This window comes from Centruroides sculpturatus, unplaced genomic scaffold, assembly GCF_000671375.1.
Source record: "Centruroides sculpturatus isolate CEXI.00-Female unplaced genomic scaffold, Cexi_2.0 scaffold9, whole genome shotgun sequence".
NCBI classification, from domain to species: Eukaryota; Metazoa; Arthropoda; class Arachnida; order Scorpiones; family Buthidae; genus Centruroides; species Centruroides sculpturatus.
In genome coordinates, this window is record NW_019384576.1 from 1,839,544 (window position 1) to 1,863,510 (window position 23,967).

The 23,967-nt window shown below is 32.6% G+C and overlaps 3 protein-coding genes across 7 annotated transcripts in view; 1 reads left to right on the forward strand and 2 right to left on the reverse strand.

Annotated features, from left to right (window-relative positions):
- Window positions 1–91: 91 nt before the first annotated feature.
- LOC111624353 (choline O-acetyltransferase-like) lies at window positions 92–8,488 on the reverse strand. 4 transcript variants are annotated; one of them, XM_023367180.1, is made up of 15 exons: window positions 8,426–8,488; window positions 7,891–8,079; window positions 7,346–7,464; window positions 7,207–7,260; window positions 6,986–7,148; window positions 6,750–6,924; window positions 5,479–5,672; window positions 5,291–5,391; window positions 3,594–3,710; window positions 2,025–2,147; window positions 1,820–1,958; window positions 1,398–1,457; window positions 1,183–1,356; window positions 303–520; window positions 92–225 (listed from the first exon to the last, which is right to left on the reverse strand). In XM_023367180.1, exons 1-15 carry the CDS (start codon window positions 8,444–8,446, stop codon window positions 186–188), a joined length of 1,887 nt encoding a protein of 628 aa, XP_023222948.1. In that variant the 5' UTR covers window positions 8,447–8,488; the 3' UTR covers window positions 92–185. The 4 variants fall into 4 exon arrangements, with proteins under 4 accessions (XP_023222948.1, XP_023222949.1, XP_023222947.1 ...); XM_023367181.1 differs by lacking the exon at window positions 8,426–8,488 and having other exon boundaries at window positions 1,183–1,320; window positions 7,891–8,350; XM_023367179.1 differs by lacking the exon at window positions 8,426–8,488 and having other exon boundaries at window positions 7,891–8,350.
- Window positions 8,489–8,553: 65 nt separating this feature from the next.
- Window positions 8,554–16,234, forward strand: LOC111624354 (CAAX prenyl protease 2-like). The gene is made up of 9 exons (XM_023367183.1): window positions 8,554–8,720; window positions 10,071–10,176; window positions 10,239–10,319; window positions 10,566–10,626; window positions 10,698–10,756; window positions 14,005–14,113; window positions 14,179–14,247; window positions 14,320–14,382; window positions 14,458–16,234. The coding sequence occupies exons 1-9, from the start codon at window positions 8,578–8,580 to the stop codon at window positions 14,652–14,654; spliced, it is 888 nt and encodes a 295-aa protein (XP_023222951.1). The 5' UTR covers window positions 8,554–8,577; the 3' UTR covers window positions 14,655–16,234.
- Window positions 16,235–16,364: 130 nt separating this feature from the next.
- Window positions 16,365–23,967, reverse strand: part of LOC111624352 (autophagy-related protein 2 homolog B-like) — a 28,742-nt gene continuing 21,139 nt past the window's right edge. The window contains exons 23-33 of one of the 2 annotated variants that reach the window (XM_023367177.1): window positions 19,042–19,209; window positions 18,866–18,967; window positions 18,714–18,783; window positions 18,416–18,644; window positions 18,272–18,341; window positions 18,124–18,206; window positions 17,929–18,050; window positions 17,701–17,855; window positions 17,482–17,628; window positions 17,144–17,396; window positions 16,365–17,069 (exon numbers count right to left, since the gene is read on the reverse strand). In XM_023367177.1, the coding sequence (XP_023222945.1) occupies window positions 17,163–17,396; window positions 17,482–17,628; window positions 17,701–17,855; window positions 17,929–18,050; window positions 18,124–18,206; window positions 18,272–18,341; window positions 18,416–18,644; window positions 18,714–18,783; window positions 18,866–18,967; window positions 19,042–19,209 (1,380 nt within the window). In that variant the 3' untranslated portion in view covers window positions 16,365–17,069; window positions 17,144–17,162. The remainder of the gene's footprint in view (window positions 17,070–17,143; window positions 17,397–17,481; window positions 17,629–17,700; window positions 17,856–17,928; window positions 18,051–18,123; window positions 18,207–18,271; window positions 18,342–18,415; window positions 18,645–18,713; window positions 18,784–18,865; window positions 18,968–19,041; window positions 19,210–23,967) is intronic. The other variant, XM_023367178.1, reaches the window with a different exon arrangement.

Consider the following 23,967-nt stretch of genomic DNA (forward strand, 5'->3'; position numbering starts at 1 on the left):
CTCATACGAAATAAAAAAATTAATATCTTTTAAAGTTTTGTATTTATGTTTTATGTTTATTTATGTTTATTAGCAAATAAATCACCAAAAAATTTTGAAATTAATTTATTCAATTAAAGAAATTTAATCATGGTGTCAATGGTAACATCTCGTAGCTAATAAACTTTATGACTCGATTTAGATAATTATTCTCGCTTTAATTTACGCAATGATTTCTCTTTGGTGCTGAAAATAATAAAAATAACATTTGAAAAAATTATATAAATGATTCTTATATAGAATTTACGCTAATTTTAACTGACTTTATTGTGAGTTTTCGTAAATTCTTTTCACAAAATTCGCCGATTTCGATCAAACTTGATGTCAAATGTTGGGCAAAACTTTGCAAATCTGTTTTTTCGAATGTATTAAATGATGTCAGAGTGAATATTATTTGATGTTCTTGAAGATTAAAACAGCAACTATAGCCGTCTCTCGTCATAGGTCCATATCCCACGATTATATTATATTTGGAATTAATCTAAATATAAAGAAATTTTAACTTAAAAAAATAAGCAAATCGCGACTTTTAACATAAATTTACATGCTTAAAGCAGAGGTGTCTCCTATATATATTATCTCTTTTTCCTTGTAGGTACAAAAAGAACCTTTCTAGCATGCATTTTATGGATTTTACCACGCACACAACAAGGTGGGCAGTGAGGGACAGGACCGAACATATCCCGAAGAAGAACCCACAGAAAACTCTTGGGATTTTTAGACCTGTCAGAATCCGATCCCAGATTCCACAGAGTGGCAGGCTGTCGCCTTAACCAATCGGCCATCCAACCACAATATTATAGTTAGAAATTGTAAATTTTTAAATGAAATCTTATTGAAAAGTTAAGTTCTTATATTCATTTTCTGGCAAAGAATTTAAATTTTTTGTTTATTTTTTAAATTGTGAAGTTTTAAATTCGGTTCCATTAAAAAAAATACGCTATTATAAGATCTTTAGCAGAAGAAAGTGTGATTTTAACTTGTTTTCAATTTGAAATATATATATATATATATATACAGTATTTTACAAACTTTAGAAAATAAACACTAAGTATAGTCTAATTTTTCTTCATTAAATTTTGCTTATCTAGCACAAAACAGACCTACAAAAATCTTCCAAAGATACCGTTTATAATTATTTACCTGCTTTATTTGCAGACAAAAGTTTAGATATTCTTGATACGATTTATCTCTAAATAGTGCTGGATCATACTGTCTTTTGTTGTGAGAAAATTCTTTCAAGCATAGAAGATGATTATCAGGACCTTCTCCATTAATGGTCTTCACATATACATAAAAATATATATACATTTTAAACTAGACTGTTAATATGTCTTATGAACAGATATTTTACTTACATAAATATACATTTCAATTTGTTTCTCAATGACTTTAAGGAAAAGTTTTACTTTTTCTTCCTATAATAAAATATTTCTTAGAATTTTTTTTTTTTTGGTAAAAATGCTATATTTAACATGATATTTGTGTATTCAAATTTAGTTTGATTTCATATATTTTTCAATACGTTGCATAAAACCTTATGAATATGTGGTCTAGTTATAACCAGTGATGATTTTAGGATGTGCGAGGCCCTCAACAAGGCCCTAGTTAACTATGCCTAGTGAGTGCGGATTCGGAGTTGTTTTGGCGGTGTTTTTTTACCTTCCGAGTACTTATTGCGTATCAAAAAGTACAGTATGTATCTACACGTGTCTGAGGCCTTAAAGCTCCAGATCCCAGGCAACATCATCCAAGAAAAAAAATTGATTATATTTTTTACCTTTTTGACAGTTTCATCATAAAAAATCTCGAAAAAATTCATTAAATCTTCGCTGGAAACACGAATATTATCAAATCTTCCATATCTAAATTTGCGTAACGAAGCGGCTTGATATGTTGATGTTAACGTTTTATATAATCTTTACGTAAAATAATTAGTTAATATGAAATTAGAAAATATAAAAAGATATTTTTAAAAAACCGACCTAAAATAAGCCATTTGTATGCATATTTCAATATAAACATCAGGATTGAGGTTTCTCCTTTTGATGAATTCCTTTCCGTATTTAGTAAATTTCATTATTTTCAGATCTAATTCGCTTACGAGTCTATAAATATATTTATAAATTAATTAATAAAATAATTTTATAAATATAATCAATGCCATTTTGTGTTTTAAATTAAGATTTAGTATCAGGGCCGAATTTAAACTTAAGGTTAGTGACCAGACGTCTCGAATACCGTCTGATGGCCAGATTAAGATGGCAGCCTACCGTCCTGGGACTAGGAATCGAATTTTGGTTAGCCAAAAAAACCCCAGGAATTTTTCGGGGGGTAGTCCATCCTGATATTTAGACGCTGTTTCTCACTAACGTTTTTCACTACCCAGTTGCCACATTGTTGGTTTGGTAAAACAAAGCTCTCTTAGTGCCTATAGTGCAGAAAGTTATTTTAAAAAAAAATAGACCGATTGACCGGTTTTTGTCCAGTCTGGCAATCCTATCTCTCGGAAAAAGTGCTGAATGCATGTCAGGTGTAAGTACCACGGTTGTGAGGATCAGTTATAAAAGGGTAATAAATAGAAGGGTTATAATGGTTTTTACTAATTATCTGAGTTAAAAAAAAAAAAAAAAACTGGCGATCAAAGCAATCAAAGCTACACTCGGAGCCATAATCAAATATGTTCCGAGGGGAATGCCTCCTGGGAGATCTTTTATGGGAAATTGGACCCCTATTTAGTTGTTACTAACACGAAGAAAACCAGGAAAATTCCATATGGCCACTCAGTTGGCGAGGCGCAAGCAGTTTTTTATTTACTCGGCCACTGGTGAGCCATTTTTAGGATTTGTCACTGTAACTTAAATTAACATAAACAGCAACACAGGACCTCATAATATGAGTTTCACGCCTTTAAATTTATTATTGTATGGTAGGGAAGGAAAGGTCTCATAATATATCAATATAGGGAGGGCCACAGCAAATTTAAATCAGGATTTTATGAATGTAAATTTGATCCTTCCCTGGATTTTAATCACTTTATCTAGATACAGATTAATTTTAATCGACTTTCAAGAAGCTTGAAAATAATGTATGGAAAATTCGAATTCGAGTCCAGGTCAAAGAAAATAGCCGAGTCGCTTTGGAGACCCGGAATCGAATCCGGGCAAGTAACTCCTCAAGAATTTTACATGAGCTGTTCTTCATCGCCTATACTCATCGTAAGTTCGGTCGACTCCATTGTGGACCTGGCCAAATCTACGATGGGTATAGAAAAAAAGCTTTCTTAGTTCCCATAGGAGAGAAAGAGCCAAAAATGAAACACACAAAAAAGTCCTTAGCTATTTTTCGTCAGACTAATCCCTCACTACCTGGTTGTCCTCGTTATAAACATGAAAAAAGGCCCTCCTAGTGTCTACCGGGCAGAAATAATTTTAAGGAATTTTAATAACCCTACCTAACATATATAAATTACTATTTAATTAAAACAATATGCAAATAATGCGCAAAAATTCAAATCATTTCATATCACTGATTCCTCCTTAATGACTACTTACTGATTAATTTTATAACCAGCTGACTCAATTTCTAAAACTTCTTTAGGGTGTATTATCCATTTTAATTTCTCTAGATACATAGAATTCATAATTCTCCTTCTAGGACGATTTATTTTCCTAATTAAATTAAAAAGTAAACAAAGTCACATAATGTCTGACTACCATAAGAAGAGACTTGATTTTAAATATCGCCGCTAGAGGACTTCTAATCATAGTTTGATACATGGTCTATAGATAATTGGTCATTACTTTTAAGAATAAATATCATATATTTATAAATGATAAATTCACTTAATTTATAACGAAACTAAATTAATTTTATTTATTTCTAATGATTAAATTTAACACGAGAGGCAGCGTAACTATCTATCTGTAGTCCAAATTACTATCTTGATAATTAATTAGCCATATTATAGCCTATTAACAATCTAGTTGCATGTTTCATTTTTAAAAATAAACATATCTCGCTGCGATATGTTATAAAATCTCTTCTCGTAGCAATCGGATAATATATAACGATTAATACTTAAACATTTTCAAGCGGAAAATCACAATTAGCAACGATAATTTTCCGAAAAAGAATATTTCGATAACAATTGATCAATCGTTGTGTGTTGTTGATCATCTTTCACTTCAATTCGAGTTATGCTCGTGCGTACGTTTAATGTGGTATATATATAAGTAGAGTGGCAAAAGGAAGTTTTATCACACATTTCATTGGAAATAGACACATCAGTAATGTCTGACAATATGAAACATACGAAAGAATATAGTTGTGTGCTGTGTTCTCGTCTCTTCAAAAGTGACCATAATGTAACCGAGGCATTTGGAAAGGATGTAGTCAACAGACCCGCTACACACTGGTTCAAGAAATTCAAGAATGGAGAAGGCTCTGGGAGGTCATTTTTACACTGTATTTTCTCTGTTATTTATAACAGAGCCGGAAAAGTAAAAAATTCTAAATTTATGCCACGTCGCGCACTTAATTTGTGAAGAAAAAAGCCAAATAAAAAACACCCGCAATGTTTTTGAAACGGTTAACGTTTAATGTCAAAGTACGAATCACAATTTTATTTTCTAAGGTGCAACCGCAATGAGAAAATCAATCGTCCTTCGTCTGGCGGTTGACATTTCCTTCAATTTTCTGCAATTTTGGTGTAATTATTAACACAAGAATAAAATTAATTGTGAATATCTTGCAAAATTAACGACCGTTGTTTTAATTAAAATTTTCTAAAGTAATTCTTTGTTAAAAACGGTTTTATAATTTAAAAGACGCAAATGCGACAATTAAAAGTGTTTATTTTCTCGTCGTCTCTCGTACTTTTATGACCGAAATGGCCTAGTGGGATATAACCTTCCGCGTGTCCTAAAATTCGTATAAAGTTCGAATCTATTTCTTCTCTGGAAATTTTAACGGAAAATATAAGTACAGTAGACCCCCCTACACGGGTTCCTATAATTACGATTCCTATAAGACGGCGAAAAAATTGCAACGGTATTAGTACAAACCTGGTACAAAAACTTTTATAATTCGGTAAAACGTCATTGGGCAGCCGAACTACTTTCCGCCGTCCAGCGCCACGCAACGGAAAATTNTAAACTCACCGTTTCGTTATATTTAAACATTATTATTATTATTAAATTGGTGTTCTATAAACTAAATTTGTTCCATTATTTATTTATTTTATTACGTCAGAAAAAGCATAAACTCCTGTAAAAATTGTAAAAGAACACTTTCATCCAAAATTGAAGGTTCCATACAAACTCCATTAACTCCATTTTTAGTTATTATAAACTGTAAAAATGCATATATTTATACATAAACCAAACCATTTTACCCGATAGAATAGATTTTTAAGATTTATGAAATCATTTTTCTGACTTGTAAACATTTCTCGAACCACCTATTTCCACTAGAATGTTCAATTTTGCTACCGTGAAAAATATGGCGTGCCATAATTTCCTTTCTCTCGTTTGAATCTTTTGCACTTTTTAAGATATCCCTTAAAGAATTATCCATACACAAAATATAGAGACATTCCTCGATTTTCTGAATTGATTCTTGATTAATTATATCTGTAAATAAGCGATTGGTTAATTGATTAATTAATAGGGGCGTAGCGTATTAAAATAAAATGGCTGGTGACAATTTTTCTGCTAATGAATGGGCCTAATTTGTAATGGGGGCGACTCGTAATGCATCATTATGAGCAAACCAAACCCACAAAAACCTTCATTGCAAGTAAGGACTACTATAATGGTGAGGAATATGGAACAACATTCTGATTCGTATCCATGATAATTTGAGCTCTTGCCCAGGAAAACGTTGTATCTGTCCTTAGGTATTTATTACGAGCAGCCAAACCCACAGTTCTTTATTTCAAGAGTAAAAAAATATAGTATTTCACTGTAAACACAAACAATATCTTTTATTTTCTAAACTTTCTACAGTATTCAAAGAACTGTCTATGATGATTTCTTCCTCAGCGTGCAACGTCCTGTACAACTCAGCATGTTCTTTTAAAACTCTTGACATGTCCATAAGATCTCGTTTCTTTGTTGTTCTTATGAGCAATGGTCTATCATATAGAGAAGGCAAGGGAATATCTGTTAGATTTTGAAATCTATGCATTACTTCTGCACCTTCTCTGCTGAGATAAGAGTTTGTAAGTCATCCACGGTTGCATGACATCGTGATTCTTGCACACAATAGTTATTGCTGGTCATCTGAAGAAATTTAAAACCATATAACGGAGATAATTTTCAGACCTTGCTGAACACGTTCAACGCAATTCTAATTTTGTTTTCTACAATACTTTACTCGGAAACACTGCAATTACCGGTAGATACAACGTTTTTCCATGTAACAAATATTTGAACTGGCATTTTTAACAGATTTTTTTCTTCAAATGATGCCAAAAGATATGCCCCTACTGGTCCAAGTTCCAAGTGTGTTTGGTTTATAAGCACATAATGGATTGTATTTCATATAATGCAATACAATCCATTATTATAAATTATGAGGGCTGAATCGAATTCAAACCGATAATCCATATATTAATAGTAATATTTTTACCCACACGATAATCTGGACAATTATAAAAGTATTGAAAATTATCAAAAATATGGCATCAGAAATGTCTAAATTTATACCTTCTGATAGAATCTGCCGAAAATTTGAACAATCCAGACGACTCGCTGTTGTAATGATCCCTACAGGAGGATAAATAGGTTCTTTCACACTCTCTTCTTCAATTTTTGTAAGAATTTTGCATAATGCTTCTTCACTGGGATAAACCGAACTATCTTCAAATTGCAGTCTAAAAATCTATTTTAAAAAATTACCATATTTTCACTTGATTTAGACTTCTCTTCAAAGGCACAATTACCTGATTATTACAAATGACAATGATATGGTTTGACGACTTGGCAAATATTTGTTTGTCTTCTATATCGGGCCTTCTATATCCAGAATATAACTTATAAGCCGTATCCATGGATAAAGGATAACCTTTCCCATGTGTATAAACAATATCTTGCTCTACTTCTTCTCTATAAATTAATATATTATTCTTCAAATTAATAAATATAAAATTTCAGATAAGTTTACCTGTCCAATTTAATCTTTTGTAGTAGAGAAAATATGATGAATTGTGCGATGTAACTTAAGGAAGAATTGTAAATGGTGTTTTATACTTTATAGTAATAGTATTAGAGTAAAATATATAAAAACATTTTTAGTGTCTCACCTATAACGTTCAAGATCAGTCTTAAATGATTGTTTTGGTAACATAAAAAACGGATTACAATTAATGGGAAGTGGAAGTGGCGATCTCAAGTACATGTCACTTAACCAAAATTCTGTAACCTGTAAAAATCGGCTGTGTTCAGAAATTTTTCATTTTGGGCCTGACTGAACCAACAAGCCCATTGTTGGTTCGGTTGGGCCCACAATATAGAAAGCGGGGGGCATATACTGTATACGATATTTTACACTACTGTAATTCCATATTACAGGAGGAGGAAGAAGATAAGAAAATAAAGAAGTTGATGAAAGAAAGAATACAATGCATAGGAAAATGGCGGAGAAGAATGTAATCAATGAATGATGATGATAAAGAAGAATGATCGGAAGAATAAGGTAATAAAGTAGAGGAGAAGGATGATAAGAAGATAATAGCAAAAATAATATATGGAACATAAAGAAACTTTTATGCGTTACGCTCCAAAATATGCGTCGTAATTGTTTACCACGTGAGGACTTTTCGAACGTGTTTAAAATTAGATAACTCACGTAATTGTCAGTCTCTTCCGCATATTCCTTTATCAGATATTGAAGGGTGTTTCCTTCTTCACTATCCTTAAATTCTCTTGCTAATTTTTCAGTCACTGCGTATTGTTCTCCAGGTATTATTCTTTTAATACCATTCAGATATCTTTCAATCGTTAATCCGAGTTTCGGAACGGGAGGTTTAGGAAGATCCTTGAAATCGCATAAAACATTTAGAACGTTCATAAAGTCTCGAGAACCAAACTAATTTAACTGGAGTAGAATTTTCGAACCTCCCAAGTAGATTGTATTTGAGAATTCCCAGTTATATAATGTGAAATATAAAAATTAGTTTAAAAACATTATTTTAATTGCATTTAACAAGAAAAATAATTTAATTTTAATTAATTTACTCGCGTACAAAACAGCGAAAATACTGTATTTTTAAGAACGTTCGGAAACTAAATGAAAACCAAACGATAACGACTCGCTATCACGCACACTCACTCACCCAAGTAAAAATTGCTTTATTTTATGATTTTTAAATATATAAACTCACCGTTTCGTTATATTTAAACATTATTATTATTATTAAATTGGTGTTCTATAAACTAAATTTGTTCCATTATTTATTTATTTTATTACGTATTATCAATTATTTACACGAGTTCAAACTTTCGACACCAGGAGTATCCTCGTCGCGGATTCAAGATGGCTGCCGACGGTGGAGACTCGCAAGTATCCGAAAAAGATCTGTCGCAGGACTCAAATTGCTTCAAGGCGATATTATTCTGCTTCGTTTTGGCTATTACTTATGTTGGTAGCCTGTACATATGGAAGAAGATGAATCACAGGTGAATCCATAGTTCTATTCGTATTACTAACTGTAAGCACGTTGCAAGTCGTAGTTTGTCTGTTTATGAATGTAAATATAGTAGATTTGGAACATCTGTGTTGGGTTTTAATGTAATAAATCACATAGTTAAGATGCATTTATGTGAAGTATTCATTTACTGTATATGGTCGAATTGATTAAATATTGGACCTATAACATATATTGGTTCTATATCTTCATTTGATTTTAATAAATTATCAATTTATGCTAATTCGTTACAATGATATGAATTAGTGAAGTCTGAATGAGGTATTTGCCAATTTCAGAGTTAAAGATTCCCTTGTACAGTACATGCAAAAAAGTGAATGGAACCATACCTGTACATGGAATTCTTCTCCAAACCTTCACTCCAAAGGTCAGTTTTTACCACAAATAAGTATACTGCTTATTCTCCATGCTCTGCATCAGTCAAGGCGAGCAATAGTGACAATCCACATACAGTCAGATGGACGAGCAGCCTCACACCCATAAAATTACATAAAATCAAGTACTCCACGAACAATCAAGTGTGCCGCTTGAAGCCAGCATAGTTGTGGACTAAATAGTTAAATGTGATAGTCTTCGTGGAGCAAACGACTCCCGATCACATGCAACCTGGAAGTAGGCTGATTTCAGGGCTGTTTCTCACAAAGGATCACATGTAGAGGTATGGTTCCTTTGACTTTTTTGCACTTAAGGGTATGGTCTACAGCTCTGGTAAGGTCCCAATCATTCATTCAGAGGTGTAATTCTATCCATAAATATGTATGAATCCATGTTTTGTTTCTTGCTTTTTCAGATGTTACTAGTCATTTTTAGTTCTGACATAAATATAACTGTTGTAAATCAATCATACATGTTGTATGTATGCTTGGTTCATTACCCATGTGTCATATGCATCAATACATGGGTATTCCATATATAATGATACGGGGGATACCTTTTCACAAAACCTTCTCTGTTATGATATTTTGAGTTTCCATTTACATTTTTTTTTTGTTGCCTAAACAGTAACCCATAATCATTCAGATTCTCAAAGAAACTAATAGGCTGCTGTTAGAGTTGTCCAGTGATGGATAAATGGACTATTCTTCACAAAACATGTGAGGAAGTGATGTAAAAATAGCAGAACAACTTGTTACCAGTACAAAAAAATCTTACATTAACTATTACATGATAAGAAATGCAAATTGTAAATTAATTTTTTCAGACTAGAATTTGAATGAAGTGTCTGCATCATTTTTTGATCTTAGATCTTGTTGAAGAATTTGGATCAAGTGTATTCTTTTAAGTGTGTGATGAATGTTTATAAACTTTTTTGTGTGTTTAGAGATCATCCTCTGACAGTGAAGAGGAGATTCGTAAGCGTTTTCGTTGTTGCCATCATATCACCATTTCTCACTTATTTTGGAACAAATTTTAATTATTTTAAAGAGGTAAGGAAGTTGTTTTTAAAAATTTCATAATTTGAATAATTGAAGCAACTTGATTATCCTAGAATCCAGGAATTCTGGAATTATTAGGGATCAGATGGTCTGGCTGCATCGCTGCATTGACCATTCCTCTATTACTAACAATGGTAATTATATCTTAAATGACGAACAAACGAGATGTACAGGTATCCCTTGATTAATGTGGTTAACCCCATGATCCAACCGTGTGCATCAAAATTACGTTAATCAAAATATGGTATCCATATTAAGTAAAAAACAACTGGTAAAGCCATGTAAATAAAGGGATTGCCGCAATTAATTTTGTACTTTAATTTGATCAAGGGATACCTGTAATTTTAATTAAAATCTAAGTGATTTACCTTTATTTATAGGTACTTTTCTTTGGTCCTCTTTTTATGCACTACATCGATGGCATCTGCACTATTTATTTTGGTGAGTTTTATTTGTTTAATTAATTAAATTTAATGAAATTTGATGAGTAAAAACTTTATCATCTCCTGTAGAAACAACATACTGGTCTACTAATTTAAGAAATTTGATCTGGTTAAGAAATCACATTGTAGTAAGTACCTTATATGCTTCTTTAATTTGAAACGACTGTATTAAAACTAAGTGGCCATTTTGTACTTCACTAAATACATACATACAGCTATATTAACAACCAAGGATTAAGTTAGAAGTTTACTTTTAGTATGTGAATGCATATTGGTTAATTTCTAACTCTTAACTCTTTGGTTGTGAATACAGCCATTAAATGCTTCATGCTGATTGGAATTTGGGTAGAAGTTACTGTTAGTTGAATTACATTTATACAGTAACTTATATCATAGCGTGTGGCCAAGTATGCATTCTACTTGATAGAATCACCAGTTAATTAACAAATTTGTTTGTTTCTCTAATAGAAAATAATGCATAATATGCTATTCCAAATTACAGTTCTAACACCAAGACAATTAAAATTATCATCCATAGATTAGTCCATTTTCTTCTTTAATTACTAGGAGAATTGCTTATGACAATGCAGAAGACTGTTTTAGAAATGAGTTTTCTGGACCAAAATATGGTCCAGAAAACTCGTTTCCAAACGGATGTTAAATTTGAGGAATGTAATAATCATTTTAATGTGACATTTGTCTATTTAGAATTATAGAGGAATTTTAGTGTTCTTTATCCATAATTGTGAAGTATTTGAATTGGTGATGGATCAAGTGCTTCATGGCCCTGGTCCAAAAATTATTTATATATCAATATAATAAAGTTTGTAGGTTCTATATAACTTCACAAAATTTGAATATATTATAAGGAATATTTGAAAATTATTATTTTTCCTTGCTAAGGCAGATTTGCACTAGGAGTATCTGATTTAGTTTGTTCGTCTCCATCGGCAGTTACAAACATAATGGACAGAATAGGCAAGATCATAATGTTTAGCTAGTCGAAACTGTTTGAATGATGACTGTGTTGTCAACTAATCATTGAAAATATTCATAAGGATATCACAACTAATGAGAGTCCCTTTATGTTTACTTAGTAAGTAAGTAAACATAAAGGGAATTGTGTAGTAACCATATATTGTGTGAAATGAAAGGAAACACAGAATTTTAATGATGTGCTAGTACAGGAGGTAAGGCATTATATATGACAGTGTGCCACAATGGTTAAGATTTATGCTGTTTAGGACAGAACTGGTTAGTGTGCATGCATACACTGTTTTGCCACACATCCTTCAAATCACAGTTGGATGGTTTCAATTGACATGACTGCTCAGATAGTCCTAGTATAAATCTACCTTTAGTAAAGGCTTGTCTTGGTGCACCTTACTTGCTGTACCCAGCTAGGTCTGCCACTATCCATAACTGATAATATATTGAATCTTCATTGTATTACAAGAGAAACTTCCCAACCCTTTCACAAAATAATGTTTCCAAAAAACAAAATGAAAATAAATACAAAGTTAAATTTTGTTTCCTGCAAGTGTCAAAATTGGCATAAAAATAAGTGTACAGTACAGTACATTCATATACAAGTAGTATGCAATTCCATGATCTTAGCTGAGAAGGTTATGTGGTAACACTCATGACTTCTTTTTATCTGTATGGTATCAGATGGTATTTATATCATATTATACACACTTTTCTGTATTGTAATCTTCCAGCGTTTGTGTTAAAAATTAAGCACCAATATTTTATGTCGCTAAGTGTTAATATCAATTGGCATCTGTAATAAATAATGCATTTCCAGAATTTGAGATACAAAATTACTTGAATCTTTATTGAAGAAAGGAATTTTGTAATGAAAAAGTTGAATAATACCCCATCACATATATACAATTTATATGAATTTAATTAGATAAACTGCATGACTTATCAGTGCAACAATTACATACAGTTTATCCAAATATTAACAGTAATCCCATAGGTTTTGTTGCAAAACTTATACCAAAAACTACCACATTCTGTTATAAGCACACCATTCTGTATAAATACACTGACAAATATTTAAAGAATTAAATTTATTGATAAACCTATGTATACATGTTTGAACTACAGTTACCAGAGGTAAAGAGAAAAAAATACTTCCTCTTATTATCAATCAGGAAGTTGGTTAGCTAGAGTGAAGCACTTGTATGCTGTGTCACAAATTTTGAGGCCATTTTTTTGGCACTTGGAAAAGCCAGACACAAAAATACCTTATTTTCATTTTTTTTTCAGAAATAAATACATCCAATGGCTCTTGAAACACCATTTATTTTGTCTATGGGTTGGAAGGTGTCCCTTATTCAGTATCATCTTCTATGGGATCTTCGAAAATGAACATAATGCTATCATTTTAGATTACTGCAATTATGTTAATTATTATCCAAGAACTATGTGGCATACACTAATCAATAGAGTAACCATCTGAGTTTCATCTCCCATCTGTATTCAAGTGTCTTGTCATCTACTGCCTCTAAGAAGTGTCATAGATGAAAATGGTGACTTTGCAACACAGAAGGCAGTTTGCAAAGTTTGAATTACTCATCACCATGTAACTTGAGTAATCTGTGGGATCTGTAGAATTATGGCAGCCATGGGAAAAGTTATGATGGGTACGCCACAGCAAGCACAGGACAAATTTGAGTACAGTCGACCCCCCTATAAGATATAGATACGTTCCAATTTATTAGGAATCCGATTTCTTACAAGTCGTTCCAATCACAGCCCGACACGTGTCAAGTTTACGGACTACGGCTGATTGAAAGGTTTTCTTCCATAAAATTAATCGATTCTACACTAATCCGACTCAACATTTCCAAAATACGTATATTTTTTCGTAGTTTTATAGGAATCGTAATTATAGGGACCGTAATTATAGGGGGGGTCAACTGTATATGTGTGACATGACAAGATGCACACATTGAGAAATTGTAAAGGGCAATGTGAAACTTGGACAGTTTACCAATGTTTATAACATATGTTATAATGTTCTCAGATAATAATTAACATTGCTATTTATTATAACTTTCTTTTTGGAAAATCCTTTATTGGGCCACTTTATGTTTATTGCATGCACTGGGTCGAAGAAAATAAAGAAACTTCTGTTATGAGAACTCCCAAGTTTGGATCAGGGCATTTCTCTATTATTTCTCTATATTTATAACAGAATTTGCATGTCATAAAAATTGAAATAGCATGAAACTTAGAAATATCTTTTGAGAAAATTTAGTATTTATAAACAGCTACAAAATCTAACCACTTGATTACTTTAAAACCAGTTTCATTGTTATTAAATTATTTCGCTTCATTTTAAAATATCTTTCAAATTCACCAGGCTCCATTTTCAGAAGAATTCACCTTTCGTGCCTGCATGCTACCGATTCTAGTGCCTTGTTTCGGTGCTTCGATGTCTATTTTAATATGTCCTCTGTTCTTCGGATTAGGTGAGTCACTAGTACAAATCTGCATTTCACGAAATGTCAGATTTAAATCATTTCTATTTTTACAGCTCATTTACATCATTTGTGGGAGAGATTAATTATAGGAACTAATATTAAACATGCCGTTCTACAGTCATGTAAGTTTGTGTTGTTTGTTTCATTATCATAATGGACTATCTACAATATAAACTTAATTTTCTTCACCTTAGTATTTCAACTTGTATATACGACAATTTTTGGAATGTATTCTGCTTATTTATTTATACGCACAGGTAAAATATTTTTGTATTCTTGCATCATCACTTTTAACAAACAAATACCAAAGTGTAAATTCATTTCTTCTTCAGATCATTTCTTGGCACCATTTCTTGTCCATGCATTTTGTAACCACATGGGATTTCCGGATTTTGGAGAGATTTTCGTCCATCCCAGGCCGACCAGGGTGTTCATAATGATTGCATTCATCTCTGGACTGCTGACTTGGGTGACTCTTCTAGAACCTTGCACTAGACCTTATTTATTCCACAATAATGTTTATGCATAATTTGTTTATACTAATGTTAACGTAGTTATTCACCCCAGTTGCATTACTTCGTAATTGACAGACTTGTTAGTTATTTGCTAGCTGGACAGACAAAAACTCAGGTGTATAATCGACGAGAATTCAAATTGTACAAATTGCATTTATTTTAAGCTAGACGTTAGTGAATTTATTGCATTTAGTTGAATATTTTTTATATGTATACATTCACTAATGTTTTTTTTTATAAGCTCCAGTTTTGTATGCAGACAGGCTTACATGCTATTGTTAGAAATTATGGATTACTGTCTAATTGAAACAGCAATGTGTATTTGGGTACAATGTACATTTGCTGCTTTCAGTTTAAATTTGTAGAAGCTTTCATTACAATCAGTTTAGTGCCAACTTGGCAAAATTTTGATTGTACCATCTAAATAATGTCACCAATTGTTTTCTAAAACTCTAATCACTCCAAATATGCAATGATGGATTAAATGAGCCTGCATCAATCTGATCCCATCTGTGATTTTTGAAACTAGTCTTGCATTTTCTGCACAATTTTTTTTTTAAGTTAGTTTTAAACATGCTCAAAATTTTGAAAAAAATAAATAAAATTAATAAGCAATATGATTTTATAAAAAGCTAAAATTTATTATTGCTCAATTTAAGTGCAAAATATTTAATTACGATCACTGAACAACCTCGCAGAAGATACTCTTGTGGATTCGCTTATTCAAAGTATGAAGTGTATTGCACTTTGTGAGAATTACATTTTGAGTGTACGATGCAATTACACATTTCTATTTTATTGCACTAAATCATGCAATTATCAATTCATCTACAAAAGCAAAGTGGACATTTTATCGTGAATCTAAACTCTACGGCTTAATGAAAACGGATATACACACCTCTCCTGATCTATTATAATTACATAAAAATTATAAATTGCAATAATTTGCAACTAATATGTAAAAATTTTGATGCATTCTCTCATTGAAGATCTCACCTCTCATTTAAAAATATAAATACATGCTATCTCAGTACTATAGGACGATCAAATAAAAGTATAATTCTTGAGGACTTTGGCAATGGCAGCTGAATTTCTTGCTGTACTTCCCTTCGATCACTCATTATATGAAGCCATTTCGCATTTCGATCATATTTTCTCCATCTTCTAAGAGACAATGCAAAACAATAAAATTTGTTAGTTTCTCTGTTTCGTGTCTTTAAAAGGCAGCCCTGCTTCCTTTGGCCAAATGCTCCTAGACACCACATAGCTTAGCTGTCAGATACAAAATTCTTCTATATATATTTATTTTCCAATGATTTGTTCATAAGCAGCTGTAGATGTAATTATGGCATTCTTTTCAATCACATATCATTCCCATAGTTAACAAAAAAACATGTTGCAGGAATGAAGCCAATGCCAAATAATAGCTTGAAGTATTAATGGTTATGTAACACTTGCACCATAATTTATATAGACTTGTTCGTAAGGAAAAATTAAATTTTTATCTGAATATATTTCTTCTAAACGTAGAATATTTTTCAAAGAAAGTTTTCTTTAGCATGTACAGATTCGTCCACTTATATCATGTTTGTAATAATTTATTTACTATTATTATTATTATTATTTTTAACATAAGAAAAATCATGTAAATTTTTAGAACAATAATAAATTTATATAACCTATGTTTCATGATCTTGTTTTTAAAGTAACGACAGATGTCGACATGGAAAAAAAACGAGCTTTTGTTTTATTGCAAATATCTTATATACAGCCACTTACTCTAAGCACACAAAATTGCACAAGTTTCATTTATACGTCTCTTGAAATAAATATTCGCACCATCGACTCCTTCGAGCAGAGAAAATGATAAGTAGTAGGACACTTATGCCATATGGAACTTTGCTAAATTCAAACAACATAAAACTCATCACAAAAGAAAAAGAAAAGCTTTTGTCGACGATGACCGATTTTTCAGTTATAAACTTTACTTGCACACATATATAGATATATATAGATCTATACAGATGTCAACAGTCGTAAATCTTTAAAATTTTAAACACTTAAAATATTCCAAAAAATGCTCGCGTGCAGTCTGTACAACCATAAATACATTATCACAATAACAATGCATTTTTTCCGAAAAATGGGACAAGATCAATAGGAGAATTTATACACGTTTACCGCATGGACTATGTTCGAAAACTAAGTTTTCTTTCTTTATTTTGATATGTGCAACTATTAGAATGGTAGATTTTTACCCTATCTTAGCAGAATTATATATATATATATATATATGATTTGTAGATCCAATACTCTGGCTTTTTGTTTTAAAAATATAAAAATAAAGAGGAAATAAGTGGTGATTGAAATATCCTGTCCCCTTTTGTCAGTGGTTGTAATTTATATTATCACAAGTAGGACTCAATCATCTGAAAATAAGATTTGTAGTAAGGTAACTTTTGATGTAAATTTGAAGTTTTTTTTTTTAAATCTAAAAACTCACCTTTACAATGCAATCAAAATTAATGTCTCTGTTCGCATCTCCACTTCTCGACGGCTTCTCTTCTGGCATCTGGAACTAACTGATTTCGAACGCCTCCTAATACTGTCGACGTGGCTTCTGTGGCCAAAATTATTGGTTTAACTACTGTCGGTGGTATCTGCCTCAGAACTCCTCCCACAGCTCCGGAGACTCCTTTGTGCTCGTGCTCCTCCGATGCAATTTTCACAAAATTTCTTGCTGTATCTCCTAAACCCTACGATAAATACTTTTTTATATCACATCTAACAAAATAATACACATGTTGGTATTGTCGAACAAAATAATAAATGACATCTTACTTCTCTGACTACTTGATAAGCTGTTGCCATTCCTTCACGGATGTCTGCAGGTTGAGAACTGGAGTGCCATTTTCTATTCGCAATCTGATTTTTTATCCTGACACTTGGACCTGGAGACACCATGTCATAAGTGAATTCAGCAGCACCCTTTAAAAAAAATCAAATTAATAATCATATCTTGTATACAGATTTAGACAAATGTTATAGAATTGGTAGTACCTGAATTGTTTGAACGAGTCTATTGGCTAATTCTAAACAGGCCATTGCCGTCGATGTCGTAAATGAATTGGCTCCCCTCTGTATTCCTCGAACGATTCGCCCATCTTTCCGATACTGCTCAATCGGCAACCAGAACAGATCTCTAATTCCCTGTACTAGAAGATAAAATAATAAAAATTAATTTTGTATAAACTGAAAACAAAGGTTTTAGGTTTCTTTCTTACTTACTTAACTGAACTACAGAATGCATTGGACCAACACCAACTAATACACTAGGTAACTGATTTCTTCTAATGTCTGTAAGCCATTCGTTTAAAATGTACGCTAATAACTTATCTATGCCTAGAAGCCTGTTGAATGTTAAGTTTGATAAAGCTTGACAATTGTATAACTATATAAAGAGGAAAGTGGCAGATAACTTACCCATGTCTGTAGGATAACCTTTTTAATTTTAATTCAGAATTATTCAGTTGACCTAGTCCCATTAATATACCAGCTAATGCACCCTATTATGAAAACTATTCTGTATTCTCATTCATTACACATAGTTATATTTTAGTACAACACTCACCTGTTCCATGTCGACTCGCTTTCCGTGATAATCTAATTTAATAGGAACATCTGGAGTAAATTCGAAGGACCTAAGCGTTTTACATGAAAATTAGAATCAAAATACGCTCTAATGTTCTTGGAAGTGTTACTACGAAAAATTTACCTGAAAAATATGGGTGTCGTAAAGGATTTGTTACTTGAAATGTTGCTCTTGCCATCATTATTAGCATTCTCTTGTAAAGGGCTTATTAGATCTTGAGTTTCTTCTGTTCTTTCCTGTAGCATGATCAGTAAGCGATCAGGTTCTGTCGGGGTTAGACCAGACGACGTTGGCGAAGTCACTCCCATTACGGGAGAATGGTGAGGTGTGGTCGAGGTCTCAGTATTACTTTCTATAAATTTTTATGGTAAACTTTCGTGTTATTTCTCACAATATTAAAGGTTCTCCTCATAATACTTACCTACTGTATCCTTACCAGATGAGATATCACAGACTTCAGTAAAAAAGTTATATAAAAACAACAGAGCATCCTAAAAATGAATCATTATACTTTTAAACCTAAGAAAAAAAAAAAGGAAAATAAAAGCAGAAAGGAAAAAAAGGCAGACTTGCTTGGTCAACATTGAGTCGTAAAGGTTTTAGAGAAACTTTCAACGAACATTCTTGTGTAAGAAGATTTGGATCCGGTCTGATGTGAACGGCTTTGATGACGACCTGCAAGCAATTTTAATCAAATTTTCCATGTAAGAAGTAAAATTGACAGACAAAAACAAAATAAAAATAGTAACCATGTTAGCATGAGACTGACGAGGCATGGCTTGAGATGCATACTGGTAAAGAAACTTATTGATTTTGGAAGATGCTAGACGATCTCGAATCTCTACATCATGAATTATCAGCACTTGCCTGGATGCTTGTTCGGTTTTTTCCGGATAGACTTCATGTTGGAAGCGAACCTAATTTTTTTAACACATAATAAAATCCAAAATAATTACTATGAAAATATAATAGACTCTCAAAGGACAAAATTCACACTAACTCAAATTTTATTGTTGTCCCAACTTAACTCAATATAATTTGTTAGCATAATGTGATCAGAGATAACTTATGTTAACTTATAGTACTTTGGAGTAAATTTTATCATGTCTAATTTTGTATGCATTCTTTTTCACTCCAAGGAGATGAAGGTATTATCACAAAGTTGAACACTGGTGTGACCATTATGTCAACACTGTGATGGCTATGTTGGCTGTGCCCAAGTCAGAATTGACATGTCCCATGATTTCAGTTGCATAGGAACCTTCTGTATAATTATTGCGTGAGCGGTCTTGTATGAGACAATGAATGGGCCCAGGATGGAGGAGAGAGTGCAGAGAGAGAGGAGGGATGGAGGAGACAGTGCACCAGAAATAACACACTCCACTATGTATTTAACCAGCAAACAACAAATATTTAATTTTCAAGTGGGAAAAAAAATTTACAAAGAAAATTGAAATAGAGTGGAGTGTGTTAATGCATGCCAAAATGAGAGAGAGTGTTTATAGTATTCCCCTCCTATTTTGGGGTTATTCCCCCCTGCTATTCTGATGACCAAAATTGATAAGGTCATGCAGGGAGCTAGTGGTTAGAACGCGTTTAACTCGTTCGACTTTACGAACGTACCCCTGGTTATTCAAAATATGAAACTTTTATTATGTTCACACATTCTCTCTCCTCTCTAATAACTGTTGGTTGAGCAATTTCTTGAAAATAGCTGGCCATTAATATTAGTGGGGTTATATCCCAAAAGGAAAATGAGAAGTAAGGAATTCATTTGCAAAGTTCATTGCTCTTTCGCTTTCTTGAGGGCCTCTATATGCTCCTCAATCAACTAGTAGAGGTTCTTCCATGTCATAGGGTAATGCAAATGATAAATATTCCATATTTTAATATGTAGTTATGAGAAATAATGGACCATTATGAACGTAAACCAAAATGTGTGATATTAAAGATTCCTTGAAACAGAGTTCACATAAGAATTGAGGCTCTATCCTGAGGATTTAGGTGTTAGATTGGAGTTGCTGGTGGTGTATCTGGTATATTCTGTTAATTCAATAGCAGGGTGCCAGGTCAGTCATGAGTGTTGATGAGCGTTTTGACGACAATAATAAAATGCAATGGAAAGACTCACAATTCCAAAAATGGAAGCAATTGTGATTAAGGTGATGACTGTTGAAGATCGAAAAAGGGCTGGAGAATGGATTTTCCTTATGGGATGAAAGGAGTTGTTTTAGATCTTGTTCCATTTGGCTTCATGATTTGTCTGCCTGCAAAATATCAATGTCTGCTTGAAATTCTTGACATGAAGACGACTCTGTCTTTTCGGTTAGAAGAGTTCAGATTATTTGTAATTCAGTCTCATTGATTATATTCTTGATGAGAGGAATAATGAAATGACAAATATTTTCTATTTGGATTGTTGATCTCAGTTGGAAATGAGAAGTTAAAACAACTCCTGGGAGATATCTTAAGCAGGTTTTGGGAGGACCAAGATGCCAATATTATTTATTTATAGTGACAGGAGTCTCTTTCTTCCATTTTGAAGTACATTTAATGGCTAGACTGAGGTGTAGGTGTGGAATAAATCCATGTTCCTTGATTATTGATTCATCAGAAAATAGGTGAATAAGACATAATAATTTATGTCCATGACAACTTACTAATTGATTTATCATTGCCAAGATATAATGAATATTCACAACTCTGTCAAATTCCCAAAAAGGAAGGTACCAAAGGAATCATGCCCCCAATTCCACCTAATGCAAGTGAGCTCCCAGCTGTCTCTCTGCATGAGTGCCCTGGAGGATTTGTTTCTTCTCCTCTGGCCTCTATCCTGTCGTTCTCTTTTTTAATTTTTGTTACTTCAACAAAGAAAGTTAAGTAGGGCTGTCTTATTTAGCAGAAGACTTAGCCCTGTTTTGAAGTTGAAAGAAGAGTTTAGTGATGGAAGATGAAAGATAGAAGGATAGGACAGTGTGAAAAAGAGAGTACCATGGCACCCCCATGGAACCCCAGGGGCATCTGCATCGGCATTTACTTAAACAACATATGTACAAAAGTATAAAATACAGAGTGACAAATATATACATAATACAAAAGTGCAGAGTTACAATTTCCATGTGTCATTGCAACTTGCAATGACATTAAAGACAAGATGGCATTTTTAAACCGTACAGCAAATACATACTTTCCAATAAAAATGTTACATAGATTTAGTACTACTTTTGCCTTTTCCAGAGGAATATCTGGATTACAATTGATGAAATTNATTCGTTGAATAAGTAAACAAACACTATTGGTATTTCTTTAAAGGCATTTTTTAACATTTCCGGTGTAATTTTATCTGGACCGGGAGATTTTCCATTTTTCATTGAGGTGATTGCATTTTTTATTTCTTGGAAGGTAAATAATTTTATATTTTCCTCTTCTTCTCTTTGACTATTTTGGAGATCCGTTTGTATTTGCAATTCGTCATCCTCTTCCGTTTCTTTTTCGTTATCCCTTGGAAATTGATAATCTAGAATTTTATTGATGTTTTCTTCAATGTTGTGGTGGGAGTTTTGTTGATTTTCATCGTTTTCTTCTATTATGTCTGGTAATTTTAGTTTTTTCTTTTTATTAAATATCAGGTGATAAGGAAGATCCCATGGTCCCTTAGAATTATTTTCAGTACAAAATATCCTCCATTTTTCAGTTCTGGTAGAGTTGACGTTTTTCTTATATTTCCTGAGAAGATCCTTGTATTTTTCCTTTAGTTGTTGTTTTTTACTTTCTTCCTTGGTCCTGTTTTGCTGTTTTCTAACTTTATTTAAGTTTTTCTTTTGTTTCTGTAGGTCGTTAGTCCACCAGTGTGTCCTTTTTTGCTTTGTTTTTATTTCTCGACTTGCTTGGATCCATGCTTTTTTCATATCTGTTGTTACATAGTTAATGTATTTCTCTATATCGTCTTTCGTTTTAATATATGGGAATTCATGGCTTGACCAGTTTGTGTTAAAAAAGTCTTGGTACCATTTCCAGTTTGTATGTTTAATGATTCTTCTTTCGTTTTGTTTAATGTTTTGGAGATGACCAATTTTTGTGAATATGTATCTGTGGTCGGATCCTGTGATACTCAGCAATGTTTCACATGTGACTATATTCTGTGCTAGGTCTTCTGTTACTAAACAAACATCAGTCCATCCTCTTGCGGTTGGTGTAAAAAATGTGGGGTGGTCGGTCATATTCACGGATATCATTTCAAATTCCTCCATTAAGTCCATGATCATATGTCCTCTTCTATCTTCTTTTTTATTAAACCAAACTTCCGATTTGGCATTTAAGTCCCCAGCCATAATTATGTACTTACTATCTATTTTTCTAAGTACTTTATCTAATTGGTTTATTGCTTTTTTGTCGTTTAGATATGGGGATAGATAAGCGTTTATTATATATATTGGCGGATCGTGATGTATAATAGCCGTTGTAATTATTTCAGATGAGAGACTAGGAATTAGTGCAATGTCAATCGTCCCATTGGTAACAGCAATACAGTTTTTTGGTGTTTTTTCCGTACTTTTACTTAAAATTTGCCAGTTTCCAAGTCTAACCACTGAGTTTTGTATTGTATACGGTTCCTGAATTAAAACCACATCCGCTTCTAATTCTTTTGCTTTATGCATTAAAATTGAACTGGCTGCCTTACATCTTTGTGCGTTAACCTGAAGTATTTTAAGTGTTTTCGTTGTAACTTCTTTACTATTGTTTTCCATTTTTAACTGTCTGTAATTGTCTTCCAGATTGTACCTTTGCTTACTTTTATAATTCGTAATTTGTTCTGTTTATTATTTGTTCCTTGACTTTCAGTAATAATGGGCATTGATTATTGAATGCGTTGTGGTTTGTAGGTTTTTTCCTTTCGGGTGGAAGGTTTCTGTTTGTTTGTAGGCAGTTTGCACATGTTGGGATTTCATGTCTCATTTTACAGTCCTTAAAGCAATGTCCTTTTGTGCAGTGACTGCATATTTGTTCTTTCTGACAATCTCTCGCCCAATGCCCGAAACCACAGCATTTAAAACACCTGGTAACAGGTACAAAGTCATCCACCCAGATTGTTGACCAAGATAATGATATTTTCTTTTGGCTTATGAGAATATTTCTGATTTGTGGAGTAACTAGGAGTACCACATGATGACAGTTTTCTTTGTTCTTCCCTCCTCTTATAACTGTACTTATCTTGCAGTTCTCTTTTACTGTTGTACTATTCATGTTTCTCCAGATATTGTTTTGTTCCGACATTATTTCAATTATATTTTCTTCTGGTATACTTTGAGGGACATTTAATAATATTACTCTCGGTTTTTTACCTGTGGATATTTTGCAATTGATGTTTTCTTTGATTTCTGATATATTTTCTATTGCCTTCTTTAACCTTTTCCCTTCCTGTTCACTTCCTACTCTTATGCATATACCATTCCCTCTAATCTGTTTTAGTTGCTTTATTTTGACTTTTATTTCGTGTGGTTGTATCCTATCCATGATCTTCCCTGTCACTTCCTTCATATTAACCTCGATGTTATCTTCTTTTTCAGGATATACCAATACTGCACTGTTATCACCTTCATCTCCTTTATTATGTATTGTTTTTGATGTTTGACTTAGACCTTGATTTATGTTTAGTCTCACTATTTCCGCATATG

What these genes read in the sequence shown, in the direction of transcription:
- LOC111624353 (XM_023367179.1), bottom strand. Translation starts at nt 8,112, where the DNA reads ATGAACGTTCTAAATGTTTTATGCGATTTCAAGGATCTTCCTAAACCT. An exon ending in GGTTCGAGAAATGTTTACAA is followed by an intron (nt 5,392 to 5,478) that starts GTCAGAAAAATG and finishes GCATTTTTACAG; the next exon opens with TTTATAATAACTAAAAATGG. An exon ending in TTTGTCTGCAAATAAAGCAG is followed by an intron (nt 521 to 1,182) that starts GTAAATAATTAT and finishes CTTTATATTTAG; the next exon opens with ATTAATTCCAAATATAATAT.
- LOC111624354 (XM_023367183.1), top strand. Translation starts at nt 8,578, where the DNA reads ATGGCTGCCGACGGTGGAGACTCGCAAGTATCCGAAAAAGATCTGTCG. An exon ending in CATCTGCACTATTTATTTTG is followed by an intron (nt 10,627 to 10,697) that starts GTGAGTTTTATT and finishes CATCTCCTGTAG; the next exon opens with AAACAACATACTGGTCTACT. An exon ending in TTATTTATTTATACGCACAG is followed by an intron (nt 14,383 to 14,457) that starts GTAAAATATTTT and finishes TTTCTTCTTCAG; the next exon opens with ATCATTTCTTGGCACCATTT.